At 43.0% G+C, this 25,592-nt stretch overlaps 1 protein-coding gene and 1 non-coding gene across 2 annotated transcripts in view; both read left to right on the plus strand.

The window, feature by feature from the left end:
• LOC117452097 (scavenger receptor cysteine-rich type 1 protein M130-like) overlaps positions 1-18,962 on the plus strand; it is a 39,634-nt gene extending 20,672 nt beyond the window's left edge. The window contains exons 3-10 of the mRNA XM_034090568.2: positions 5,507-5,800; positions 6,957-7,268; positions 7,353-7,643; positions 8,783-9,085; positions 9,170-9,460; positions 16,542-16,859; positions 17,244-17,338; positions 18,056-18,962. Of these exons, the coding sequence (XP_033946459.1) occupies positions 5,507-5,800; positions 6,957-7,268; positions 7,353-7,643; positions 8,783-9,085; positions 9,170-9,460; positions 16,542-16,859; positions 17,244-17,338; positions 18,056-18,157 (2,006 nt within the window). The 3' untranslated portion in view covers positions 18,158-18,962. The remainder of the gene's footprint in view (positions 1-5,506; positions 5,801-6,956; positions 7,269-7,352; positions 7,644-8,782; positions 9,086-9,169; positions 9,461-16,541; positions 16,860-17,243; positions 17,339-18,055) is intronic.
• A 2,949-nt stretch (positions 18,963-21,911) lies between these two features.
• trnai-aau (transfer RNA isoleucine (anticodon AAU)) lies at positions 21,912-21,985 on the plus strand. Its single transcript has one exon. It is a non-coding gene; the product is annotated as a tRNA-Ile (tRNA).
• The last annotated feature ends 3,607 nt before the right edge of the window (positions 21,986-25,592 follow it).

The following is a 25,592-nucleotide window of genomic DNA, read 5'->3' on the forward strand; positions in this document are numbered from 1 at the left end:
ACACCAAGCTGCTTACCTATTGCAGATTCAGTCTTCCCAGCCTGGTGCAAGTCTACAATTGTGTTTCTGGTGTCCTTTGACAGCTCTTTGGTCTTGGCCATAGTGGAGTTTGGAGTGTGACTGTTTGAGGTTGTGGACAGGTGTCTTTTATACTGATAACGAGTTCAAACAGGTGCCATTAATACAGTTAACAAGTGGAGGACAGAGGAGGCTCTTAAAGAAGAAGTTACAGGTCTGTGACAGCCAGAAATCTTGTTTGTTTGTAGGTGACCAAATACTTATTTTACCGAGGAATTTACCAATTAATTCATTAAGAATCCTACAATGTGAGTTCCTAGATTCTTTCCCCCCATTCTGTCTCTCATAGTTGAAGTGTACCTAGGATGGAAATTACAGGCCTTCTCTCATCTTTTTAAGTGGGAGAACTTGCACAACTGGTGGCTGACTAAATACTTTTTTGCCCCACTGTATATATATATATATATTAAAACAATGCAAAAGTAATATCAAAAGTAATATCAAACCCAGCCAGAGTCAAATATTAATATCACCGCAGTGACATCACCACATCAGCAGAGCATATGTCATATTTCAAAATTAATCAAAACCACATCAACCACAATAACCAATGTGAAACTATAGTTTAACCTTAGCAGAGTTTCTATTCCCCTTAAACAATTTAAAATCCAAATTATCAACTAATGTCAGCCTTTTCCAAGGAAGGGTGTTCTTACCTCACTCTAAGACCAAGCAGATACCCTCAGAGACCACCAGAGAGACCAGGAATTGGGTCGAAATGTCCAAAGTACAAACCGGTTTTATTAAGGTTGTAACAAAAATAGCGGATTTACAAGAATCCAAAAAATAACAAAATTCAAAATACAAAAGCAACAGGTTTACAAGTCAGATGTCCTAAAAAAACCTTCTAAAAGATCCCTGGGCCAGGGCTTGGGACTCAGAAAACTTCCCCCAAGCTCTCAAGCCTCCGAGCCTTCGAGCCGAAGAAGGAGGTCACATATGTTCAACTTTTACTTAATGAACAATTAAAAATGTAAAGTTAAAATTAAAACAAATAAAGACTAAAATAATAATATACAATTTTAACGAGAGGGAAGGTCAATAAAGGGACTGAAACATTGCAATAGTAAATATCACACATTTTCTACTTGGTTTTAAATTCATTACTACACTGTAAAATATTACCACGATTTCACAATATTTAGCTGTAATATTTTACAATAAATTACTGTTTTACCACTTTACAGTCTTTACCTGTAATGTTCACAATATAATAATTGTGTAATGTAATTTAGAATTTCACAGTGAAATCAATGCAGGCACAGTTAATTACTGTGAATGTACAGGATACATGATTACAAGGATTTCACAACATGTTACTGTATTATTTCATAGTAAAATACTGTATTCAGACCATCCTCTGTGATAACACAACAAATTAAGTGATTTTCTTGCTTGTATCGCTCTTGCTTGGCTTTAAATACTAATTTCTTTCTTTGGTGCAGGTTTTACTTAAATTGAAAGCACCGCTGCATTTGCCTTAAAATAAACGATGCAACATATAAATCTATTTGAAATTGTTGTCTTGGCTTATTGTTTTCAGGTGCTTCCTGGGCATTAAACCTGACACGGGCTCGAAAGCCAAAAAGAGGCATGGCAATTTAAACCCCCATGTCAGCACATTCTTCAGAAAACTTGTTAGGCTTGTTTGAGACGAGCTGCGGCTCGCCTCGAAAGTAGACGAGAGTAGCCGATCGCAGCCGGGGGAGGTGTCAAAAAGCTCGTCTTAAGTCGGACAGCTCGGACTCGGAGTCGGCTTGACTGGCTGGGTTTGCAATGGCGGAAATTCCATTTTACCCACTGTAGACAAAGGTGATCTCCATTGCTTTATATAGGTGTGTTAATTCAGTCATGATGATGAACCACACCAGTGACTGGGTTCCATATTTAGAAATGCTCCTCCCTCTTAATGTTTGCAAAACTGATAGGTGGACAGGCTACAAATGATCAGTCACTTCAGATCCGCACACATGAAGCTTCATGAGCATGAATTGAACAGACCTGCTGCTGTGTTAATTCTTTAGCTGCCACTTTAAGCTTTATGATGTGTACAACATGGATGTAATTTGATTTAATCGTGCCATTTTAAATGATGTATTCAATAAATAAGGTTAAACCAAATCATTACATTACAATAGATTTTATTTTAATGGTTTGGTTTAACTTAAAGAGAAACTTTATTGTTATTGCACATATTACAGGTACTGAGACAACGAAATGCAGTTTAGCTTCTGACCAGGTGCAACAAGCAGTGAAGTGGAAAGTAATGTACACAATCTACAGAATAACATATAGAATGAATTGAATGATGAATAAACAGTGGGGTATGAATACACTAGATATCAGCCTGTGAGCAGTATGAACAGTGTGTATGAATATGCTAAGATATATAAAGTATGAAAACGGTAAGCAGTATAGTATAAAATATATAGATATTAATTTCATGATGATAAACATTGTGGAACAATGATGAAAAATGGGAATGGATGTGGCGACGTAAAACTGACACAAAACAACAACAAACTTTTGCCAGCCAATGGGAGAGCTTCACCAGCAGCACGTGGTAAAAACCACCAATGAGCGCTCAGCTCGAGATACCAGCGAGCCGTTTCCCATCAAGCATTTAGCTTCCGCAGCTCGTGGAGAGCAACTGCGCCAACTCGCCTCGCCTCGCTCTCAAGGCTGCGGGCGTCTTTGTCCCGCGAGATTTCAAAGTCTCATGTGGGCGAGCCTCCAGAGCAAGTCGGACAAAATGACTAACCATCATGCAACGCACTAGCAAGACGTTGATCGCAACTGCGCAGGTCTGCGCAGGTCTTGCTTGTCTCAAACAAGCCTGTTGACTTTGAGTGGATGTCTGTGTGGACATGTGTTAAGTGCTCCCCTCCTTGTTTTCTGTCTCCCTGGCTCCGCCTCTGCCCAGGTGCACCTGGTCTGCCCCTGGCTCCGCCTCTGCCCAGGTGCACCTGGTCTGCCCCTGACTCCGCCTCTGCCCAGGTGCACCTGGTCTGCCCCTGGCTCCGCCTCTGCCCAGGTGCACCTGGTCTGCCCCTGACTCCGCCTCTGCCCAGGTGCACCTGGTCTGCCCCTGACTCCGCCTCTGCCCAGGTGCACCTGGTCTGCCCCTGGCTCCGCCTCTTCCCAGGTGCACCTGGTCTGCCCCTGACTCCGCCTCTGCCCAGGTGCACCTGGTCTGCCCCTGGCTCCGCCTCTGCCCAGGTGCACCTGGTCTGCCCCTGACTCCGCCTCTGCCCAGGTGCACCTGGTCTGCCCCTGACTCCGCCTCTTCCCAGGTGCACCTGGTCTGCCCCTGACTCCGCCTCTGCCCAGGTGCACCTGGTCTGCCCCTGGCTCCGCCTCTGCCCAGGTGCACCTGGTCTGCCCCTGACTCCGCCTCTGCCCAGGTGCACCTGGTCTGCCCCTGACTCCGCCTCTGCCCAGGTGCACCTGGTCTGCCCAGGTGTTCCAAATTCCACTCAGCCGTGTGTATATAAAGAGAAGCTGGAGGAGAATGATGTCTCGCCTATCCTAACGCCGGGAGACACTCTCCTTAGAATACCTCTTTGCCATTTTGAGCTGTAGGCCATATTTTTGCAGATGTGTTTATAGCCTGGAGGACCTGGTAGTCCAGTTTTTGCGGCTTTATTTTGTTTCCCATAGGGTTTATATTTGATTTCTGGTTAGGGGGGGGGAGTTCTGGGTCCTACGGCCCGTGGTGTGGCTGGCTCGGGTTCCCTCCTTCTGTTTGTTCCTTTTAGCCAGTCCTCCAGACCTCTTTTTGTTTCCCGTTTCGCTTGTGTGAGCAAACGGCTGATTATCAATAAATGCTCATTACCAAGTACCGGTTATTGCATGTATTCTTTCATGTTGCGGGTCTCAGCACGAGCCACTACCGCGGAGTAGAGGTTGGGGCCATAACAACATTTCCAAGACACTGTGAAATGTACTTTGCACTTCAATGGAGTAATACAAAGTTTAAATGGGCATTTTCTTTGTTTTTCTTTGTTGATTGAGCTGATTGAATTGTGTAGTTATGGTACAATCCCAGTCAAATTTAAATTATCGTATTATTTAGATTTAATAATAATAATGGGTTCCACTTATAAAGCACTTCATATTTAAATTCAAATCCCGAAGTGCTACAAGTAGTGAGCATGAACAGTATAAATAAACATTACACAACACGGTATAATTAATAAAAAAGCAATAAAAAATAAATAAAAATAAATAAATAAAAGGGTGATAAAAATGTCTAGGCAAAGGCTCTTTTGAAGAGATGGGTTTTGAGGCCTTTTTTAAAAGCCTCCACGGTCTGTGGTGCTCTTATTTGGTCGGGGAGAGCATTCCACAGGCTGGGAGCAGCCGAGCAGAAGCTTGGCTTGGCAACTGGAAGGTCACCAGTTCAAGTCCCGGCAAGACCAAGTGCTACCACACTGCTCCCCGGGCGCCGTTCAAAATGGCAGCACACTGCTCCTAACACTAGGATGGGTCAAATGCAGAGAAACTATTTCCCCACAAGGGATTAATAAAAGTCCATCTTAATTCTACCTCCATACAGAAAACCGATATTTAAAATCGAACCATTCTTGAATTTGATTTTGCTGATATGGTTTTTGGACTCAAACAACAAAATCAGAAAAAAGGCTTTTGTGTTCCTTTTTTCAGTTTTATTTTTTTGGGGATTTGTTTCTTGTGTTAAAAGAGACACACGTACACGGACCCATATCGCACATGTTCACCAAAGGGTTCAAATGACAGTGACAGAAACATGCTACTAATCTCTACGTTTAGCTTTCTGATTGAACTGTTTTTTAGTTAATCACATGTTTCATGTCCTATTAGTTTATAGATGTGGGGGAGATGTTATACTTGGTTAGAAGAAGTGATACCACAGTGTAGAAATACTGTAACAAGAACATGTCCGGTATTGAAATCTACTTAAAAAAGTATTAGGATCAAATAATGCTTAAAGTACCATCATTAATACGACTCGTACAGTATGACTATTTTCATAATGATATATTATAGTCTGGATTCAAATCAATGATCCATTCATGTGAACATCATGTTTAATGTAGCAGCTGGTAAAGCTGGAGATAACTTGTTATACTTCCAGGTATCTTTATCCATAACAGAACTTCATCATTAAAGTGTTGTTTTATTAATAATATGAACCTGCCAAGTAACCTCAAACTCATGTTGTGAATACATGTGATGTAGTATTATAAAACCATATACTCCAGTGAAGTCATTCAAACCTGTTCTTACAGTACTTGAGTATATGTACTTTATTACTTCCCACCACTGGTTTATAGAGAGTTGGAGTTAATGATCTGATTATCACTCGGAAGTATTCATAGTATAAATGATTAATTATTAAAATATGCTGATATCAATGAAGGAACATCTCTCTCTTGTTTCTCTGCAGAGCCTGGTGTTCGGCTGGTGGGAGGAGAGAGTCGCTGTGCAGGAGCTCTGGAGGTGGAACATGAGGGAGAATGGAGACCAGTGGGGGAGGGCTACTCTCCCTGGACCCTGAAGGCAGCAGGAGTCGTCTGCAGAGAGCTCGACTGTGGCTCTGCTGTCTCTGTGGGACGGAGAGAGGAGTCCTCAGGGAGACCTGTGTGGTGGATCAGACCTGACTGTGTTGAGTCTGGATCTGCTCTGAGGGAGTGTGCAGGATCATCTTCCTCTTTCTACTTCCTGAATCTCACCTGCTCAGGTAAGCCCATCAGTGACATCATCAGTGACATTTTCATTTATTGTTTTCATTTTCTTGTTTTTACAATTTAAAAATACACAAACCCAAATAGCAAATGATGAACAGTGTATGAAGCAGCCGGGCGTTGTGGGTGGGCTACTGGGTCTGTAGGCCCACCCACTCATTCATCAACAATGACTGAGAGAAAATATAGTTTACCGGATTCTTATTTTTGATTATCAAAATGAATAATTAAATAATATCAAAAATAAGTTTCCCTTTAAAAAATGCATACAATTAGAAACATCATTTATTGACGTGATCAGGCTTCTGTTGTGTGAGATGTTCTATCCAATCACAACAGGCGTATAATGGCCTGTTGTGATTGGCCTACATCTCACATAGTCGAAGCGCGGCGCCAACACAACGTAGGACGTCCCGCAGACCCCGCAGAGGAAGGAGGAACATATAGCACTCATTTACAGAGTCACAAGAATCCATGTTCAGAGTTTACAAAGAGTGAGAGGGGAGAGGCCAGAGCCACCATCCTCACAGCAGGGGCCGTCTCACTCCACATTCAGGTCTCTGCTTTCTGTGTCCCTAAAGTGTCTCAATGTGAACCAAAAGAAATGAACAAGCAGTTTTACATTTCATTCCACTCCTCGCAGCCTGGAGCACGGCTGATATGAAGAGTCCTGAAACCCACCGGGTCATTTGGAGCCTCCTCCTCTCGAATGATACCATTCACCATTTCATGGAAAACACGAGACCAAAATACAAACAGCTTGAAGTCAATGATGACGCCATGTTTGAAGAACAACGTGTTTACACACATCAGTCAGATAACACGTGTGAAACACACATGTGAGAGTAAAGAGTGAAACCTTTTGAAAGTGTGTGTGTGAGAGCAGAGGTGGAGCTGAGCAGAAGGAGCAGAGGGTCTGCAGAGGAGGAGGTTCTGTTGAAGACACAGACTAAGGGTTCACTCATGGAGACCACTTGCTAGAGGCTATCAGGTGGAGATGTGAGGGTACCTGCAGTCTGTGTTCTTATCAACATGTGTTCTGTTGTTCATCATCAACTCATGTTGGAACTGAGTCCAGCTTGAATCTGAAATATAGTTTCATCTCTTTGATGGTGTGTCTTTGACCTCTGTCTGATCTTCTGTCCTCTGCAGACTCTGTCCGGCTGCTGGGGGGGACTGGTCTGTGCTCAGGCAGACTGGAGGTGAACTCTGACCCGTCTGACCCGTCCTGGTCCTCCGTGTGTGAGGCTGACTTTGACCAGCAGGATGCTCAGGTGGTCTGCCGGCAGCTGGGCTGTGGGGCTCCTTCAGTCCTCCAGGGGGCGCTCTATGGAGAAGGGGAGGCTCCAATGGGGACCAAAGAGTTCCAGTGTGGAGGCCATGAGTCTGCTCTCCTGGACTGTAGCTCAGCCTCAGAGAGAAGCACCTGCTCACCTGGCACAGCTGTTAGCCTCACCTGCTCAGGTGGAGAGGAGCTGTGATTGGTTCATTCTGTTCTCATCAAACTCACTTTATTCTCTCTCTGATCTCTCTCTTGTTTCTCTGCAGAGCCTGGTGGTGTTCAGCTGGTGGGAGGAGAGAGTCGCTGTGCAGGAAGACTGGAGCTGGAACATCAGGGAGAATGGAGACCAGTGTGGGGCTCTCCCTGGACCCTGAAGGCAGCAGGAGTCGCCTGCAGAAAGCTCGACTGTGGCTCTGCTGTTTCTGTGGGACGGAGAGTGGAGTCCTCAATGAGATCTGTGTGGTGGATCAGACCTGACTGTGTTGAGTCTGGATCTGCTCTGAGGGAGTGTGCAGCATCAGATTCCTCTTCCTACTTCCTGAATCTCACCTGCTCAGGTAAGCCCATCAGTGACATTTTCATTTATTGTTTTCATTTTCTTGTTTTTACAATTTAAAAATACCCAAATAGCAAATGATGAACAGTGTATGAAGCAGCTGGGCGTAGTGGGCGGACTACTGGGTCTGTAGGCCCACCCACTCATTCATCAACATTCACTGAGAGAAAATATAGTTTACCGCATTCTTATTTTTGATTATCAAAATGAATAATTAAATAATAGCAAAAATAAGTTTCCCTTTAAAAAATGCATACAATTAGAAGCAACATTTATTAACGTAATCAGGCTTCTGTTGTGTGAGATGTTCTATCCAATCACAACAGGCGTATAATGGCCTGCTGTGATTGGCCTACATAGCTCACATAGTCGCAGCGCGGCGCCAACACGACGTAGGACGTCCTGCAGACCCCGCAGAGGAAGGAGGAACATATAGCACTCATTTACAGAGTCACAAGAATCCATGTTCAGAGTTTACAAAGAGTGAGAGGGGAGAGGCCAGAGCCACCATCCTCACAGCAGGGGCCGTCTCACTCCACATTCAGGTCTCTGCTTTCTGTGTCCCTAAAGTGTCTCAATGTGAACCAAAAGAAATGAACAAGCAGTTTTACATTTCATTCCACTCCTCGCAGCCTGGAGCACGGCTGATATGAAGAGTCCTGAAACCCACCGGGTTATTTGGAGCCTCCTCCTCTCGAATGATACCATTCACCATTTCATGGAAAACACGAGACCAAAATACAAACAGCTTGAAGTCAATGATGACGCCATGTTTGAAGAACAACGTGTTTACACACATCAGTCAGATAACACATGTGAAACACACATGTGAGAGTAAAGAGTGAAACCTTTTGAAAGTGTGTGTGTGAGAGCAGAGGTGGAGCTGAGCAGAAGGAGCAGAGGGTCTGCAGAGGAGGAGGTTCTGTTGAAGACACAGGGAAGGGTTCACTCATGGAGACCACTTGCTAGAGGCTATCAGGTGTAGATGTGAGGGTACCTGCAGTCTGTGTTCTTATCAACATGTGTTCTGTTATTCATCATCAACTCATGTTGGAACTGAGTCCAGTTTGAATCTGAAATATAGTTTCATCTCTTTGATGGTGTGTCTTTGACCTCTGTTTGATCTTCTGTCCTCTGCAGACTCTGTCAGGCTGCTGGGGGGGACTGGTCTGTGCTCAGGCAGACTGGAGGTGAACTCTGACTCGTCCTGGTCCTCCGTGTGTGAGGCTGACTTTGACCAGCAGGATGCTCAGGTGGTCTGCCGGCAGCTGGGCTGTGGGGCTCCTTCAGTCCTCCAGGGGGCGCTCTATGGAGAAGGGGAGGCTCCAATGGGGACCAAAGAGTTCCAGTGTGGAGGCCATGAGTCTGCTCTCCTGGACTGTAGCTCAGCCTCAGAGAGAAGCACCTGCTCACCTGGCACAGCTGTTAGCCTCACCTGCTCAGGTGGAGAGGAGCTGTGATTGGTTCATTCTGTTCTCATCAAACTCACTTTATTCTCTCTCTGATCTCTCTCTTGTTTCTCTGCAGATCCTGGTGTTCAGCTGGTGGGAGGAGAGAGTCGCTGTGCAGGAGCTCTGGAGCTGGAATATGAGGGAGAATGGAGACCAGTGTGGAGCTACTCTCCCTGGACCCTGAAGGCAGCAGGAGTCGCCTGCAGAGAGCTCGACTGTGGCTCTGCTGTTTCTGTGGGAGAGAGAAAGGAGTCCTCAATGAGATCTGTGTGGTGGATCAGACCTGACTGTGTTCAGTCTGGATCTGCTCTGAGGGAGTGTGCAGCATCAGATTCCTCTTCCTACTTCCTGAATCTCACCTGCTCAGGTAAACCCATCAGTGACATTGTTTATGACGTCATGTCATCTCTCTATCTCTCTCTCTCTTTCTCTCTCTGAGAGTGAGTGTGTGAGGAGTTCGGTGGTGGTGAGCTGAGAGCGTGGTGAGGTTTGATGGTAACTTTTCGTAAAAGTTTTCTCTTTTTTCTTCTTCTACTTTGTTCATTGTATGATTGTTTATTGGTCTTGTTTGTTGTGAGTGTAGTTAGTTTTTTCTTCCGTGAGAGAAGCGTGTTTCTCTGCAGGGATGGCTTCCTGTGAGATGCCGTCCTTGCGACACGGGGTGAGGGTGATCCCTCAGGAGAACAGTACGGTGGAGAGTGTGCTGCTGGCGGTGGGGGAGCAGGTGGGACACGGAAACATCTCTTCTTGTTTAGCTGACATCTCTCAGTGGATGTCTGCTCATCATCTCAAGCTCAACCTTGACAAAACTGAATTGCTTTTCCTTCCGGGAAAAGATTGTCCCACTCTTGACCTAACAATCAACATCGGCCCCTCTGTTGTTTCCCCGACTCAGACTGCAAGGAATCTGGGTGTGATCCTAGATAACAACCTGTCGTTTACTGCAAACATCGCTGCTACAACCCGCTGCTGCAGATACACGCTTTTCAACATCAGGAGGATGCGTCCCCAGCTGACCCAGAAATCGACGCAGGTTCTGGTCCAGGCTTTCGTCACCTCACGCCTAGACTACTGCAGCTCCCTCCTGGCTGGTCTACCTGCATGTGCCATCCGACCTCTGCAGCTCATCCAGAATGCAGCGGCTCGCCTGGTCTTCAACCTTCCTAAATTCTCCCACACCACGCCGCTCCTCCGCTCCCTCCACTGGCTTCCGGTAACTGCTAGAATTCACTTCAAGACACTGGTACTTGCGTACCATGCTGCGAATGGATCTGGCCCTTCCTACATCCAGGACATGGTTAAACCGTACACCCCAGCACGTGCACTCCGCTCTGCATCAACCAAACGACTCGCTGCACCCTCGCTGCGAAGGGGACCCAAGTTCCCATCAGCAAAAACACGTGGGTTTGCTATCCTGGCTCCAAAATGGTGGAATGAGCTCCCCATTGACATCAGGACAGCAGAAAGCTTACACACCTTCCGGCGCAGACTGAAAACTCATCTCTTTCGACTCCACTTCGAGCGATAGAATGACTAACAAATAACTGCTAACAGAGCACTTATATACTAACAAAGGACTGGCTTATCTAGCCAGTTGAGTAGCACTTGAAATGTTTGGCTCTATGAAACCTGATGTACTTATATGATTCTGTTTTCTTCAAGGTTGTGTCTTCCTGGTCGAATGTACTTAATGTAAGTCGCTTTGGATAAAAGCGTCAGCTAAATGCAATGTAATGTAATGTAATCTCCTACGCATCCCGCATGAATAAAGCTGTGGTAGTTTTTGTAAAGAAGCAGGAGTTGGTAAGCCAGTTAATTGAAAGTGGCTTAAACATAAATGATGAGTTTATACAAGTGTCCACGCTGGCATTGCCTTCTACTCGGATTACCATATCGGGAGTCCCTCCATTTATTCCCAATGAAACGCTGGAGAAAGAGTTTAAACGCTACGGGAGAATGGCGAGTGGTTTCCGCACGGTGAGTCTGGGCTGTAAGGACACCAAGCTGAAGCACGTTCAGTCTCTGCGGAGACAGGTGTTTATGTTTTTGGACTGCACATCGCAAACACTGGATGTGTCTTTCCGTATTAAATATGAGGAAGGTTTCTACATGGTGTATGCGAGTGCTGGCAGTGTCAAGTGTTTTGGTTGTGGTGATGTGGGGCACAAGAAGATCGCTTGTCCGCAGAGACTGACAGCAGCACTTCTATTGGAAGGAAACATTGTGAATGAGAGTGGAGAGGGAACCAGCGGGGTTGCTAGGCCCGTGCGGGGAGCTACCGGAGTTACGGCCCCTGTTGCCGGGGCCGCCGTGCCCGCGCTCGGTGCAGTCGTGTGCGCGGCTGCAGTGCCGGGGGCCGCGGTGCCCGCTCCTGCTACACCCGTGCCCGTTCCTGCTGTACCCACACCCGGTGCAGCCGTGCTTGGGGCCGTCGTGCCCGCACTCGCTGTGCCCAGTGTAGCCGTGCCTGTGCCTGTGTTGCCCGCAGCAGTGGTACCGGGCGGGTTTGTGTTTGGTCCCATGATGGCGGGTAAAGCCGCAGTTTCTGTGGGTGTTAAGCCGTTGTTTGCAGGGATTAATATGAACAGTTGTGGAGGCTGAAGCTCAGGTCAGGGCTGGATGTAAAGAGGGTGTGATGGAGTGCTCAGAGCAGGAGCTTCATGTGGTCTCTGGGAAACAAGCTCAGCTGTCACAAAAACTGGACAGTGAGGCAGAGCAGGGGGGCAAATCAGCTGGTTATGATGGAGTAGATATGGAGTGTGACTCTGAATCGGATAGTGTCTCCGTATCTGACAGTGTTTCTCAGAGTGAGGATCTCTACTCTTTTGAACAGATCCAGGAGTTTCTGGATGAAACTTTCGGGAAATCAGTAAATGTAAAAAATTATTTCCCAGATGTTGAAAAGTTTGTTAAGTCAGCCAAGACAATTCAGAGGGTTGTTGGGCTAGACTTATTTGATGAAAAAAACGGTATCGCCTCAAGAAACACATCACTACACTGAGGAAAGCTTTTAACAAAAAGACCGAAGTGCCTAAAAAAGGAACCGCAGTAGACAAAAGGCGTTGCTATAGCAACACGTCATGTTTACGCTGCATTTTCTATGAGGTAAATATTACCCACTGGCGGATAAATGGCTTTTTTTTGGGCGATTTTTTCAATCTGACTTCATATTGACAATTGTTAACAACAGAGGGTGCTACATAATAACACACTTTCAGGAAAAGTCACGGACTGGGAGACTTTAATATGTTATTGAAAAAAAAAACTGCTACGGGTAACATGTACCCGTTGGCGGTTCTAGTGTTAATGGCCTGTCTCTCTTCTCCTCACATTCAGGGTTTAAGGGTAGCCTCATTAAATATGAATGGGGGCAGAGCCGCTCAAAAGAGAGCCTTAGTAACAGAAGTTATTCAACAGAAAAAGCTAGATGTAGTATTTCTACAAGAAACTCACAGTGACAGCAGAAATGAAACTGACTGGGGTCTATGGTGGGGGTGGGCGCACGTCCTTAGCCATGGGACAAATTTGAGTGCAGGAGTAGCTATTCTATTCTCACCGCTTTTAAATATAAAATAATATCCAGCACAGAGGTAGTGAAGGGTAGAGTCATTCTAGTGAGAGCTGAAATAGATGATTTTCTGATTAGCTTTATTAATGTGTAGGCACCAAACCAAGGCTCATCTTCAGTCTTCCTCTGTATTGTCTCATGTTCTGAAGAAAAGTGATGTAGTGGATGAGGATGATGCATCCTACATGCAGGCAATACACATGGGTTCAGATATCAGATGGTTAGTGCAGCCAGATTGGACAGGTTTTATTTACCCAAGCCCTTTTCTGCTAGGGTTTAAAACTGTCAGATCATCCCTGTTGCTTTTACAGACCATCATTTAGTCTTGATGGAGCTGATTTTATCTTCCAACGGGAAACCTGCAGTAGATTTCTACACGGATTTGTTCAAGGCTGATGAATGTGATGTGGATTCTGCTGCAGAGCTTCTGCAGGGACTTCCCCAGCTGAGCTCAGAGGGACAGAACACGGTCAGACTTTTGATTAACTAACTGCCGCTGTGTCTCAGATGGTGTCAGGAAAGGCTCCTGGAATAGATGGATTATCATCAGACTTTTTTAAGCATTTTTGGAGTCTTATGGGACAGGACATTTTGGATGTTTTTAAAGAATGCTTTGAAGAAGGGATGCTCCCAGCTTCCTCCAGGCGTGCAGTTCTCTCTCTGCTTTCTAAGAAGGGAGACTTGACCTCTTTAAAAAACTGGAGACAGTGGCTCTTTTATGTACGGACTACAAAATCCTCTCAAAGGTTTTAGCAAACAGATTAAAACTTTGTATTGGTCAACTGATTGTTGTGGATCAATCATACTGTGTGCCAGATAGGTCGATGCTTGATAGTTTGTTTTTAATGAGGGATCTGTTTGACATATGTAAATTGTATGATATCAATACTGGCATCATATCAATTGACCAAGAGAAGGCTTTTGATCGTGTAGATCACAAGTTTCTCTTTACAACACTGCAGGCTTTTGGTGTTGGGGAGGGGTTCCTGTCGTGGGTAAGGATTCTGTACCATGAAGCGTTTTGTGTAATAAAAGTGGGGGGAGGGTTGAGTGTCCCTGTGCCGGTTGGGAGGGGGATCAGGCAGGCTGTCCTATCTCAGGTCAGCTTTACAGTATTGCCATTGAGCCTCTTCTCTGCAGGTTGAGGAGCCGACTGAGGGGTCTCTGTTTACCAGAGATGTCTCACAGCCCTCCTGTTGTTGTGTCAGCATATGCAGATGATATAAATATAATTATCCAAGGTCACACAGATGTACAGGAACTGAAAGAAAGCCTTTCCCTTTATGAAAAAGCATCTTCAGCCAAGGTCAACTGGGGAAAGAGCGAGGCTGTTTTAGTGGGCCAGTGGAGAGTAGGGGACATTCCTAGTCTTCCTGGAGGCATCAGGTGGGGTAGACGAGGGATTAAAGTCCTATGGCTGCAGTTAGGGACTGAGGAGTTTCAAAAAAAAAACTGGGAGGGAGTGCTTGACAAGGTGGAAGCTAAGTTGTCTAAATGGAGATGGTTGCTACCTCAGCTGTCATACAGGGGAAGAGCTCTGGTTGTGAATAATCTCGTTGCCTCTTCTCTTTGGCACAAGCTCATAGTGTTGGCACCACCACCAGGGCTGGGGAAAGAACTACAGCGGTGCCTAGTAAACTTTTTCTGGTCTGGACAACACTGGCTGAAGGCTTCGGTCCTGTATCTCCCTGTGGCAGAGGGAGGGCGGCTTTTAGACTGGAGACTGCTCAGAGACTGCTGTACGGCAGCGGGCAGCGCTGGTTGGATCCTGCTCGGCTACTCCTCAGGAAGGCTGGAAGGCTTGGGATGGATAAACACCTTTTCCTAATCAGGACGACTGAAGCTGACCTGACGGGACTTACATCCTTCTACAGATCCGTTCTTAACGCCTGGCAGACACTAAAGGTCACACGGACCCCGGACCAGAGACCGGGAATGTGGGTGTTCGAGGAGCCACTCCAAAAGAATGACCTCTTCCCAACTGCAACCTTTTCATCTGCAGCTTTGGGAACTAAGTTTGTTGAGGCTGGAATCACCAAGCTGGGTCATCTGAAAAGAACATCGGTTGAAACTCTTTGTCACACCATAAACATCAAGTCTTCCAGAGTGATACAGAGGGTCGTTGAAGACATCATGCAGTCCCTGTCGGCGCCAGAGAGGGCATTCATTGAGGATTCTGCTAGATTGGACACTTGGAAAGAGGAAAATGACTATGAGTTTCCCTCACTCACCGTTAGTCCTGCTGTCGGAGAGTGGCAAGAGGAGCGTGGAAAACTTCTCTCGCTAAAAACTCCAATTCTGGGCAGTTTCAGTTCCTGTGGGAAAAAGCAGCTGTGCCAGTGCTGTGTCAAGACGCTTAACATCCGTCTTCTGGCTGAGGTCAAGGAGTCGAGGTGGAACGAGTTTTTCCCTTCAGACTTTACCCCTAAAGGCAGGTGGAGGGTCCTGTATAAGCGTCCTGTTGAAAAACGGATGGCTGACCTCCAGTGGAGGATTATACATGGAGCTTTAGCTACAAACAGACACCGAGCTCACCTTGATCCAAGTGCTGGGGACGAGTGCCCTTTTTGCCAGCAGAGTGAAACAGTTGAGCACCTGGTAGTTTCTTGCACGCGGCTAGCAGGCTTATTTGGGCTACTGAAAGGATGGGTGGAAGGGTTAGGGGAGGTGTTTTCACTTCCACTCTTTGTATATGGGCCTAGATATGTGGCAAAACTCGACCCAACAACCAATCACATGAATCTCTCGCCCTGACACACAAGCAGCGGTTTGATTGGCTAGAGCTTGTACTGGCACATGATTAGATTGGCTGACGCTTCTGCAGAGGCTTCAAAATTGAACATTGCTTTTGCAGCGAGCCACGCCAGCAAAGCTCCGCTTTGCTTCCCACAATGCAGTTCGGCGAAAAGTGACGTCACCCCATTCAAAGTGAATGGTGAAGCTTTCAACGCACGCCGCTGTGTGGACCGGCCGTTAGGGGAACCTGTCTTCAGCAGCCCAGAGAAGGCTCGGTTAAAGAAAATACTTCAGAGGATTAGAATAAGTACATTTTGTTTTTATTTGTTCTCTTTTTATTTTTCTTCAGCCAGGTTTTTGTTATGCAATTATAATGTCATTATGAGTGACATACAGCTGGGCTCTTTAAAGACTGACGGTTCTCGAGGGGATGCTAAGAGAGCATCTTTGTTTGTGGTGGACTTTTTCTGGGACCGCATGCACTGGGTCCCTCAGAGCGTCCTGTTCCTGCCAAAGGAGGAGGGGGGACATGGCCTGGTTCACCTGGCAGGCAGAGGGGCTGCCTTCAGGCTCCGGTTCGTCCAGAGGTTCCTGACTGGACCTGCTGACCTGACCTGGAGACCCGTAACTCGGGCCTTATTGGAGCGCTGTGGTGGGCTGGGTCTGGCTGGGTCTGGCTGAGTCGCTGTTCCTGATGGACCTGAAAGGATTACAAACAATTGAACAATCTCTCGGGTTTCTATGAAGGTCTCTTCAAGGTGTGGGGCCTTCTCTACAACAGAGACTCTGTGAAGAGAGGATTCTCACGCTGGGCCGGGTGGTGGAGGTGTGTGGGACCCACCTGGACAACGCTGCAGGCCTGTTCTCACGTCTGAGCAGCCAGCTGCAGAGCTGGCACTGATCGCTGCTCACTGCAATGGACTGAAGTTCACAAATGACAATGACTCATTTCCAGAGATCCTATGTTTTTTTCCTGATCTCAGTTGTGGTTTTTTTTTGTGTGAAAGTTAAATAATGTAAATAAAGTTTAGCACCATGTCAAACAAAACGTTTATTATTTGGTGATAATGTGTCTGTTTGTTTTTGTGAATAAAGGTGGTTTCAAAAATAAAATCTCTCTCTCTCTCTCTCTCTCTCTCTCCAGATAAGCTGTTTCAGCCCAACATCTCTGTGTCCTCCTCCATGTACGGGGTCTCCGGGGCCCAGCAGCAGGGGTTCCAGGCGTTCAGAGGCTCCACCTTCACCATCAGTTGCTCCATCCAGCCTCAGTACCCAGGAGGCTCCTTCCTGCTCAGCTCCTCCACTCACAACTACACCCAGCCAGCTGTCAATCACTCTGCCCACTTCCTGTTCCCGGCTGCAGAGCCCGCCCACCAGGGAAACTACAGCTGTGTTTATCACGTCTCTGCTTTTTCTCAGAACTTCTCCTCTGAGAGCCGTCTGCTCTCCGTCACCGTCACAGGTGAGCTGTTAGAGTTTACTGTAGGACAGAGCGTGATGCTCCCCAGGAGAACGCTGGTGAGCCCTGAACCCTTACATCACATCTAGCTTTCCAGAGCAACGTACAATAAGTGCAATGAACCGTGAAGACATGAACCCAGAACACACATTCTCCAGTCAGCTGTAGTTTACATTGGAGTATTGCCATGAGTACTGTTCAACATATACAGCTAGCAGCTTCTCCCTACAGTCCTACTGTCTGGTATGAACAAGAGAAAGGGTTGGGGTTGAATGAAGATCTTAAGAATATGTAGTTTATTGTAATATAACTGTAGAGAGGAGTCTCCATGCTGAAGTGGGTTCAGGTCTCTGTGTGTTTGCTGACTCTTGATCTGATGCTCTCCAGGTGTTCCATCAGATCCAGAACCTTTTATCATCCGAGCCGTCGTCCTGCCGCTGACTCAGCTGCTGGTTACCGTCGGACTTTACTTCTACTGCAAGGTACGGAAACATGTTGTTGTTGTTCCACTGACTGAATGATGAGGTACGGAAACATGTTGTTGTTGTTCCACTGACTGAATGATGAGGTACTGAAACATGTTGTTGTTCCACTGACTTAATAATGAGGGACTGAAACATGTTGTTGGTCCACTGACTGAATGATGAGGTACTGAAACATGTTGTTGTTCCACTGACTGAATGATGAGGTACTGAAACATGTTGTTGTTCCACTGACTGCATGATAAGGTACTGAAACATGTTGTTGTTCCACCACTGACTGAATGATGAGGTACTGAAACATGTTGTTGTTCCACTGACTGAATGATGAGGTACTGAAACATGTTGTTGTTCCACCACTGACTGAATAATGAGGTACTGAAACATGTTGTTGTTCCACCACTGACTGAATGATGAGGCACTGAAACATGTTGTTGTTCCACTGACTGAATGATGAGGTACTGAAACATGTTGTTGTTCCACTGACTGAATGATGAGGTACTGAAACATGTTGTTGTTCCACTGACTGAATGATGAGGTACTGAAACATGTTGTTGTTCCACTGACTGAATGATGAGGGACTGAAACATGTTGTTGTTCCACTGACTGAATGATGAGGTACTGAAACATGTTGTTGTTCCACTGACTGAATTAAACAGTGTGTGTTATTGAACATGAGTGATGCAGGAAGTCTCACTGTGTGCTGTCATGTCTCTCCAGGCCACCAGGGGGCGGAGGCCGAGCCGACAGGAGGACATTGAGCTGGATTATGATGACCTGGGTGTTCCTGCTGAAGAGGAAGGAGCTCAGGGAGCAGAGTAGCAGTTCCAAGGAGCTCCTCTCACACACCTGGGTTTATCAGCTCGTATAGCTTTTAACCAACGTTAGAAAATATAGCTTTTACTCTGAAAGTCACCAGCAATGTGTTAGTGCCTCATGTTTCCTGACTTCCTGTCAGCTCCAAGCCCATTGGTTCCCACTGAAGATGAAGATCTGTAAAAAACATCACAAGTTAGTTTTATTTAGAAAAGTCAATGCATTCGGTGCAGTTTGAAACCAGACACACCAACCCAAGCCGCTCAGGAACTAAGTCGGCCAATTAATGCCATATATTAATGTTCAAATATCCTCTAAAAACATTACATTACATTACATTACCCAATGTTTGAATCTAATTTAGTGATTCCTGAGATAACAGGAGAAGCGCGTTACAGCGCCACCTAGTGTTGCATTTGTAGTCCTCGAGCACAAAACGTTTTTTTATATTCAATCAACAAATAAGAAAAAGTACAGTTTATAAAATGTTATGTTTTTCACAACAATTCATCTGATCAGCGATAGGATATTTGATCACCTTGTGGGTCACATGGGTCATTTTAGCAGCAGGACCAGATTTAGCTGAACAATATCCAGATAGGAATTGAACAAAAGTAAATAGTCCATACACTTCTTATTTCAACAATGCTGATGTTTTATTGAAAAATGTGATTTCAGAAGAATTCAGCTTGATTTTTGTCTGAAGAGATTGTAAAAAAAAAAGAAGCTTTTTTAGAGAAATCTGATTATATTTGTATTGCCAAAATGTATAAGATTTTAACTTTTCTTTAATGTTCTTATTTCACATGTACTGAGCTAATTTTGTAATCATTTTCAATCATTCAGGATTTTTCTTACGCTATATCATGTTTTATTGTATTTTCTGTATTTTGTAGTAATTGAGCTGTTTTTAAGAACTCCACCTATTGGAGAGCATTCCCAAATTCATAAGATATTAAATATGAACATGTTGTAATTAAAAATGTACATCATTTTGTAGAAGTTTCCTTTTTAAAAGGTAATGTGCTTTGTTATGTGATCAAGATGTGCTTGTTTTTGTATTATTGAGGATTGCATTTATTTCATAAGATGATCAATAATATGTAATCATTACTTTTTGGACTTTTATGAAACATTTACATTTCTTTAGAATTTCACTTTTTTCAAAGAACTCAGATTATTTTTGTGATTTAGGATTTTCCCAAATTCAGGAGACTAATTATTTCGTACTTAAAATGTTAACATTTTCCGTGAACAAGTGTTGTGATTTTGGAACCGAGAAATGTTTTTGCTTCATAAGAATTTTGATTGATTTTGTTGTTTTTTGCATTTCTGAAGAATTTAGCTTTGGCCTATTAAGGTTTTTAGATGTGGCTTTTTTTAACAAATGTTGTATTCGAAGATTTTTGATGATTTAGCTTAAATCTTGCATCACAAATTCTACTTGATTTTATCATGAAGAGTTTTGACCAATTTGGTTTCCATGAGTTACGATGAAGCACATCGTCTTAAATTCTGAACACAGCAGAATCCTCCAGAAATCATGACGATGTTCAACATCACTGTAATAAATGCTGTCATTTGCTATGTACCAAAAAAATAATAAAACTTCTTTAAAATCCATGAAACTCTGAGAGTGAGCTGATTTCAAAAGTGTTTCTCCTGGTTGGAAAATGATGTGTTTGCTTTGTTTCTGTGAGAACTAAACCTCAAGGCTTTAGTTATACCAGGTTATTTGAAATCATCTCCGAGTCAAACCGGGCCGGCCCTTGGCATAGGCAGTGTAGGCGAATGCTAAGGAAATTGGGGGGAAGAAAAAAGAATATGAATACTATTAACGATATTTGATAACAACATTTTTTCCCAATTTGGGATCAATAAAGTATATTATTATCCTATCTTAACAGAACATACATAGAGTACAGTGCATAGACTATGGCAGGGGTCTGCAACCTTTTTGACCCAAAGATACATTTTGCCCCCTTTTCCACCCATTTATTTTGTCTGGAGCCGCAAAACACATTTGATAGCTTGATAGCCTATAACGTTCTATTGTTACATCATAGACAAAAACTACAGTTTGTTTGCATGTATTATTTATTAGAAAACTGTTTACCTCTAATAATAAACAAATAACTCGTATAAGGAGAATAAAAAGAAATACACAGGCCTACTTTAAAATAACTTAAACACAGCACTTGGGGAGTCCTCTGCACATTTGAAGGAAATAAATACAATTCAAATGGGCCCACTTTGAAATAAATAAAAAACTACACACAGTGAAACAGCCGTCAGTTCAACTTGCAAATGAAACCACCTGCTGCCTTGAAAAAGCAAGTCAACTTGAAGACAATCTTTGTTTCAACTCATTAATGCAAGTAAATCTCGTTGATATGACTTAAAGGTTCTAGTTGTATTAACATTGTTTTTTAAGTTGTTTAAGTTGATTCAACTTTAAACTCAGAGTTGAAACAAATACCAATCTGACATTATCAGAGCAAGGAAACCTTATTTACCTCCTAGTCAAATAAACTCACATTTCAGTCTTATTATAACTCACACTTTCAAGTTCTACATTTATACAACATCATTTCAAGTTAAGAAGATTGTAATAATATATTTGTTTCAACTTATATCTATTAGTTATATTGACTGCTGATTGCAAGTTTACATACATGTATAATAATTATTGCAACAAATTTGTTCAGATATATAACATTTATTTAAAAAAAAAACATGCTATACATCAACTTGAACATGGCATGTACTCGCTACAGGGTGTACTGAGGGTTTGTGACACTGCAGACCGGTTACATGCAGAGAAAGCTATATCACACAAGGGGACGGGAACAGAAAAGCATGACCTTTAAATAAAAGTGTTGGTTCATTGGGAAAGCTATTATCTCCTAAAGTAAAGATGGATCTTTGTACAGCGCAGGTCAGGTCAGGTCGGCAGGCCAAACAAAGAAAAAAGGGCAAAGAGGTGGTAAACCCTTATGCTTTCCGGAACTGAATGTTTGATTGTCTAAATGCACAACTTGTCCTTAGCAGCGGAGATGTTACGTGTTCACCTGTTTTGTTAACATGATAACAATAAAGACACAGATGTTAACTTGTATATGTGTGTGAACAGAAGTCCTTTTGTCTAACCTTTATTTTCATGAATGTTACATATTCACACTGGTCGTTCCAGGGGTTAATCAAAGGAATTATTTCTACACCTTTTTTAAATAATATTGATGATGCATTATTATTACATTTTGATCCACAGATGTTAGCCGTTGCTTATTATTCCTGGTATTATACTTATTTGTTTTAACCACACAGTTGTATCATTCAATGATCACATGGATGTGGTCAGGTATTTACGGCGCCTGGTGTGTTGATGACCAACGGGCTGAACTTGCTCTTTTCTGTTGACCGTACATAGTCCTGCTTTGGTTATTATTTGTTATTAAAGGCTGGTTTTTTGGTTTAAACGAAAAATCAAACCGACAAAAAGTACACGGACCCAGGACGAGTAGCCTTCACATTGTAGCTTTCGTCAGCCTGAACATGATCATTTTGATAGCCATAAACTGTTGCATGACTGATGTTTTATTGACTTTCTCCATAAATCTAGCAAAGTAAAACGCATGAACATGTTTAAACTATGAAATCTTACCATCCGTAACGAGATACCAACCAGAGATATTTACCTTTTGGTTCTGTAGGTTTCGTTCATTACGTGTTTGATTACGTCACTAGTGTAAGTATGCATGGCCGGTTAGCTCAGTTGGTTAGAGCGTCGTGCTAATAACGCGAAGGTCGCGGGTTCGATACCCGTACTGGCCACTGTATGTTTTCTCTCACACGTAAAGTTAGTAACATTTGACCAGAGTATCCAACGGGGGAAACGGATAATTAAATGAGTTATTAACTGCAATAAGTCTGTCTAAACACGGAGTTATTCAACGGGTTAAAAGTATTTCTACAAATGGAAAATGACATTTACAATAGAAATAAATGTATAATAAAGAAAGAGTAACATAAATAAAAACACTAAACTAAATGCATTAATAACTACATGTATTGCAGAAATGTAAGAATGTTGATATAAAAAATGAAATAAATAAATATTGAAATAAACATGTTTAGTCTGTATAAGTCAAGGGTAACATGTTTTTTCTTTGGCTATGTTCAGTCATTTGCTTTGTCATTAATTTGACATTATAGCTATGTTAAAGAACAGTCGCCATAGGCTTGTTGGTTGCATGTTATCTGAGATGGAAGTGAACCAGTGACCTTCAGGATGATAGACATCCATTTACCACTTGAGCTAAAGCCACCTAGAGAATTCAATATCATCTTTACAATTGGGCTTCTACAGTCAAAGAACATAATGTGTTGAATATAGAAGGTATAAGTACAACTGAGATGAAATCAAGAAGGGAGTTTCATACAAATAAAGTAATATTGTATGTATCGTATGTATCGTAATAAGTGGGAATACAGTGTAAAAAGATAAAAACTAAATATAATTTAGTTTTTCTCCAACTAAAGATGGAGAAAGGCTGGAGATGGATTTAATAACAATGACAGGTTCGAAACACCCATTTTCAGTTTTTGGCCAGCTACAACTGTATTAATACTCATTATTGTCCATTTCCATGATATTTATTTAGCATGTGATGATCTGCTCAAAGATAGAAGTGCTCTGTGACTGTGTTTCTCCTCGTTCACAAAGATTCCAAATTAAAGGAGGAATTGTATTATAGCAATTCAAAGATATTGTTAAAGACACCTCACTACGTACACGTGTTAAAACTTGTCAGAGGAATTTAAAGTACAATAGTTATCAATGTTGTCGTATCCACAGAATACAAGGCGACCCACCAAACAACATTGCGTAAAAGCTGCATGCCGCTTTAATGTGCATTGTGTGCGTAAAGGTACAAATACACGTGAGAAAACGTCACGGCAACAGATGGGCGATCATGCTTGAAGACTATATCAGTGGCTTAGAAGTCTAAGCATTACTATAACATGCAGCAACCTAACGTTCAACACCCAGTAGTAACGACAAGTTTGGTCTTCAGCTTCTCAAAGTCACTTATAATTTGACATTATATCTGTTAAATCATCAGGTAAGCCATCAGAGTACGATAAACTACGAATGTTGATTATATTACTGGTGGGGAACTGTAAGCACAGGAGCAATAATGAGCTAGAGAATTGCAAGAAGAACATTATAATCAGTGATTAAGTGATTTAAGAAACTGAAATTCATTATTCCTGTATTTATTTATGTATTTATTTATACTTATGTCATGTTCGGTCCTCCATAATTAAAACCATATATGTAAATGAAAACCCTTGAGGACATTTTCTTTATGCACTCGCACGTATCAAAATGATTTATGCAAACATGTTTTTATTTGTTCACAAAATGTGATGCGGAGCTACAGATCTTCCTCAAGATTCAAAAAGGAAAACCCATTTGTTTAAATAATGTTCACACATTTATAGATATCAGAATGTATATATAACGTTTTCACACACAGAAATGCTGATACATAGCTCCAAGACATTTGACCCTCTCTTGACTCCATACCAAAATAAGAATGATTTAGACAATGTTTAAAAATAACCTTTTTATGTGAGAGCTACTTGTTTAAACGTCTTTTATCTACATCAGTCCTTATGGGATGATTACATGAGAATAATTTTAAAGTGCAATATCTTACATCTCCAGTAGGGGTCACTGCTCAATAATAGTTGACAATGTGCAGCAGCTTTAGCCCAGTGATTCAGATCATTTCTTTCCATTAAAAGACAGGAACAATGTAGATGGATTTACAAATGATCTTCCCTATTGATATGAAGTTAGGCTTTTCATTATGAACCTTTGTACTCACGAGTGTCCAAACACCTGTGTGTGGGTAAAATGCAAAGAAACACAAAAGGTAATATAGATAAGGTTAAAGCTAGAACCAGCAGTTTAGATAAAGATGAAAAGGCATACATAATTTGACAGGTGTGTAACTTAAAAAAAGAGAATTGGGTTCCTGTTCAGATCTCCATATTAGCTTGAATAATAAAAAGGAAAGTTAGTTATAATCAAATATAATCAATTATAACCCACAATGAAAATGCTTCACATTTTATGATTTTCTATATTTACAGTATCAACAAAACGTGGTTTGTTAAGTTGAGTGTAAGGCCTATTATGGTTTATGGGTGTCACTGATAAGAGAGGGTAGACAGTTTCTTCCCACAGCAGTGCACAGGGAGGGGCTCCTGACTTAAAGGGGACCTATCATGCAAAATGCACTTTGTGATGTCTTTTATACATAAATATGTGTCCCCGGTGCGTCGGGGGAACTCACGCAGCATCAGAAAATAAAACCCTCTCTCTTTTCCTCCGTACCCAAATCTTTTAAAAACGGGTGAACAACGAGCGGATACAGATTTGCTGCTGATCTGACGTCAAATCGGCAGCGGACCCACAGAAAGTTGCTATCAGAAACAATACCTGACGTGTTTTGGACTTAATCTCGTCTTTGTTTACATTAGCAAGCCTCGCTAACACTCAGAGCTAACCTGTACTGGAGAGCACATGTGTTTAAAAAGCAGGAAATAAAAAAAGAACTCACCTTGTGATAAACCTGCAAGAGAAAAAGCATTTGAGCTCCATACTGTTTCAGAAATAATCCTTGATGTGGTTTAGAACAGGATGGCGTTTTATCACAGCAGAATTTAACTTTATCTCCGGTAGAATTCTGATCAGGCATTAGCTCCGCCTCCTCTTTTTTTTTTTCAAGCTAAGGACCCAAAATCGCCGTTTCTCTAACAGGGCTGCAAAAGAGGGGTATGAGCAGTATGAGGCATGGCTACAATGGGGGATCTGTTTGGGATTTTAAGCAAAACACTTCACAGACATGTTTTGTATAGGTATGGCCCTACAATATATTTTTCCAATATAGCATATAGGTCCACTTTAAGGAGAAAGACTGAGGCCCCTAAAAGGTGTTTGTGCCATAACCGAGAATACTATTTTGCAAGTCCTGCTCACTAGAGGCCATGTCCAGTTTCCACACATATATGGAGGAGGTGTCTTTAGGTTTTTCTGTCCTGTTTCGAGCATAAAAACACGAGCAGAGGGAGCGAGAGAGAGAGAGAGGGGGGGGGGGGGGTTTCCCCTGGTATGCTCACTCCCGGTGAGCTCTCTCTGGATGGGTTTTCCCTCGGTAAGGTTCTCTCAAAACTTGGTAAATATTGCTTACATGTCTGTTTATTGAATGCTGAGTGAATTGTTGGATGAAAGTTTGAAACTGTTCGATCCTACTGACCATTTATGAGGAACTGTCTCTGAATGTTGTCAGGCTATTGGTGTGAATGTTAGCACCTTCGATCCATGAGGAGCTTCCTTTGGATTATGTCGGAATTAATTATTCAGGTT

The sequence above is a fragment of the Pseudochaenichthys georgianus genome, chromosome 9, assembly GCF_902827115.2.
Source record: "Pseudochaenichthys georgianus chromosome 9, fPseGeo1.2, whole genome shotgun sequence".
Taxonomy (NCBI): domain Eukaryota; kingdom Metazoa; phylum Chordata; class Actinopteri; order Perciformes; family Channichthyidae; genus Pseudochaenichthys; species Pseudochaenichthys georgianus.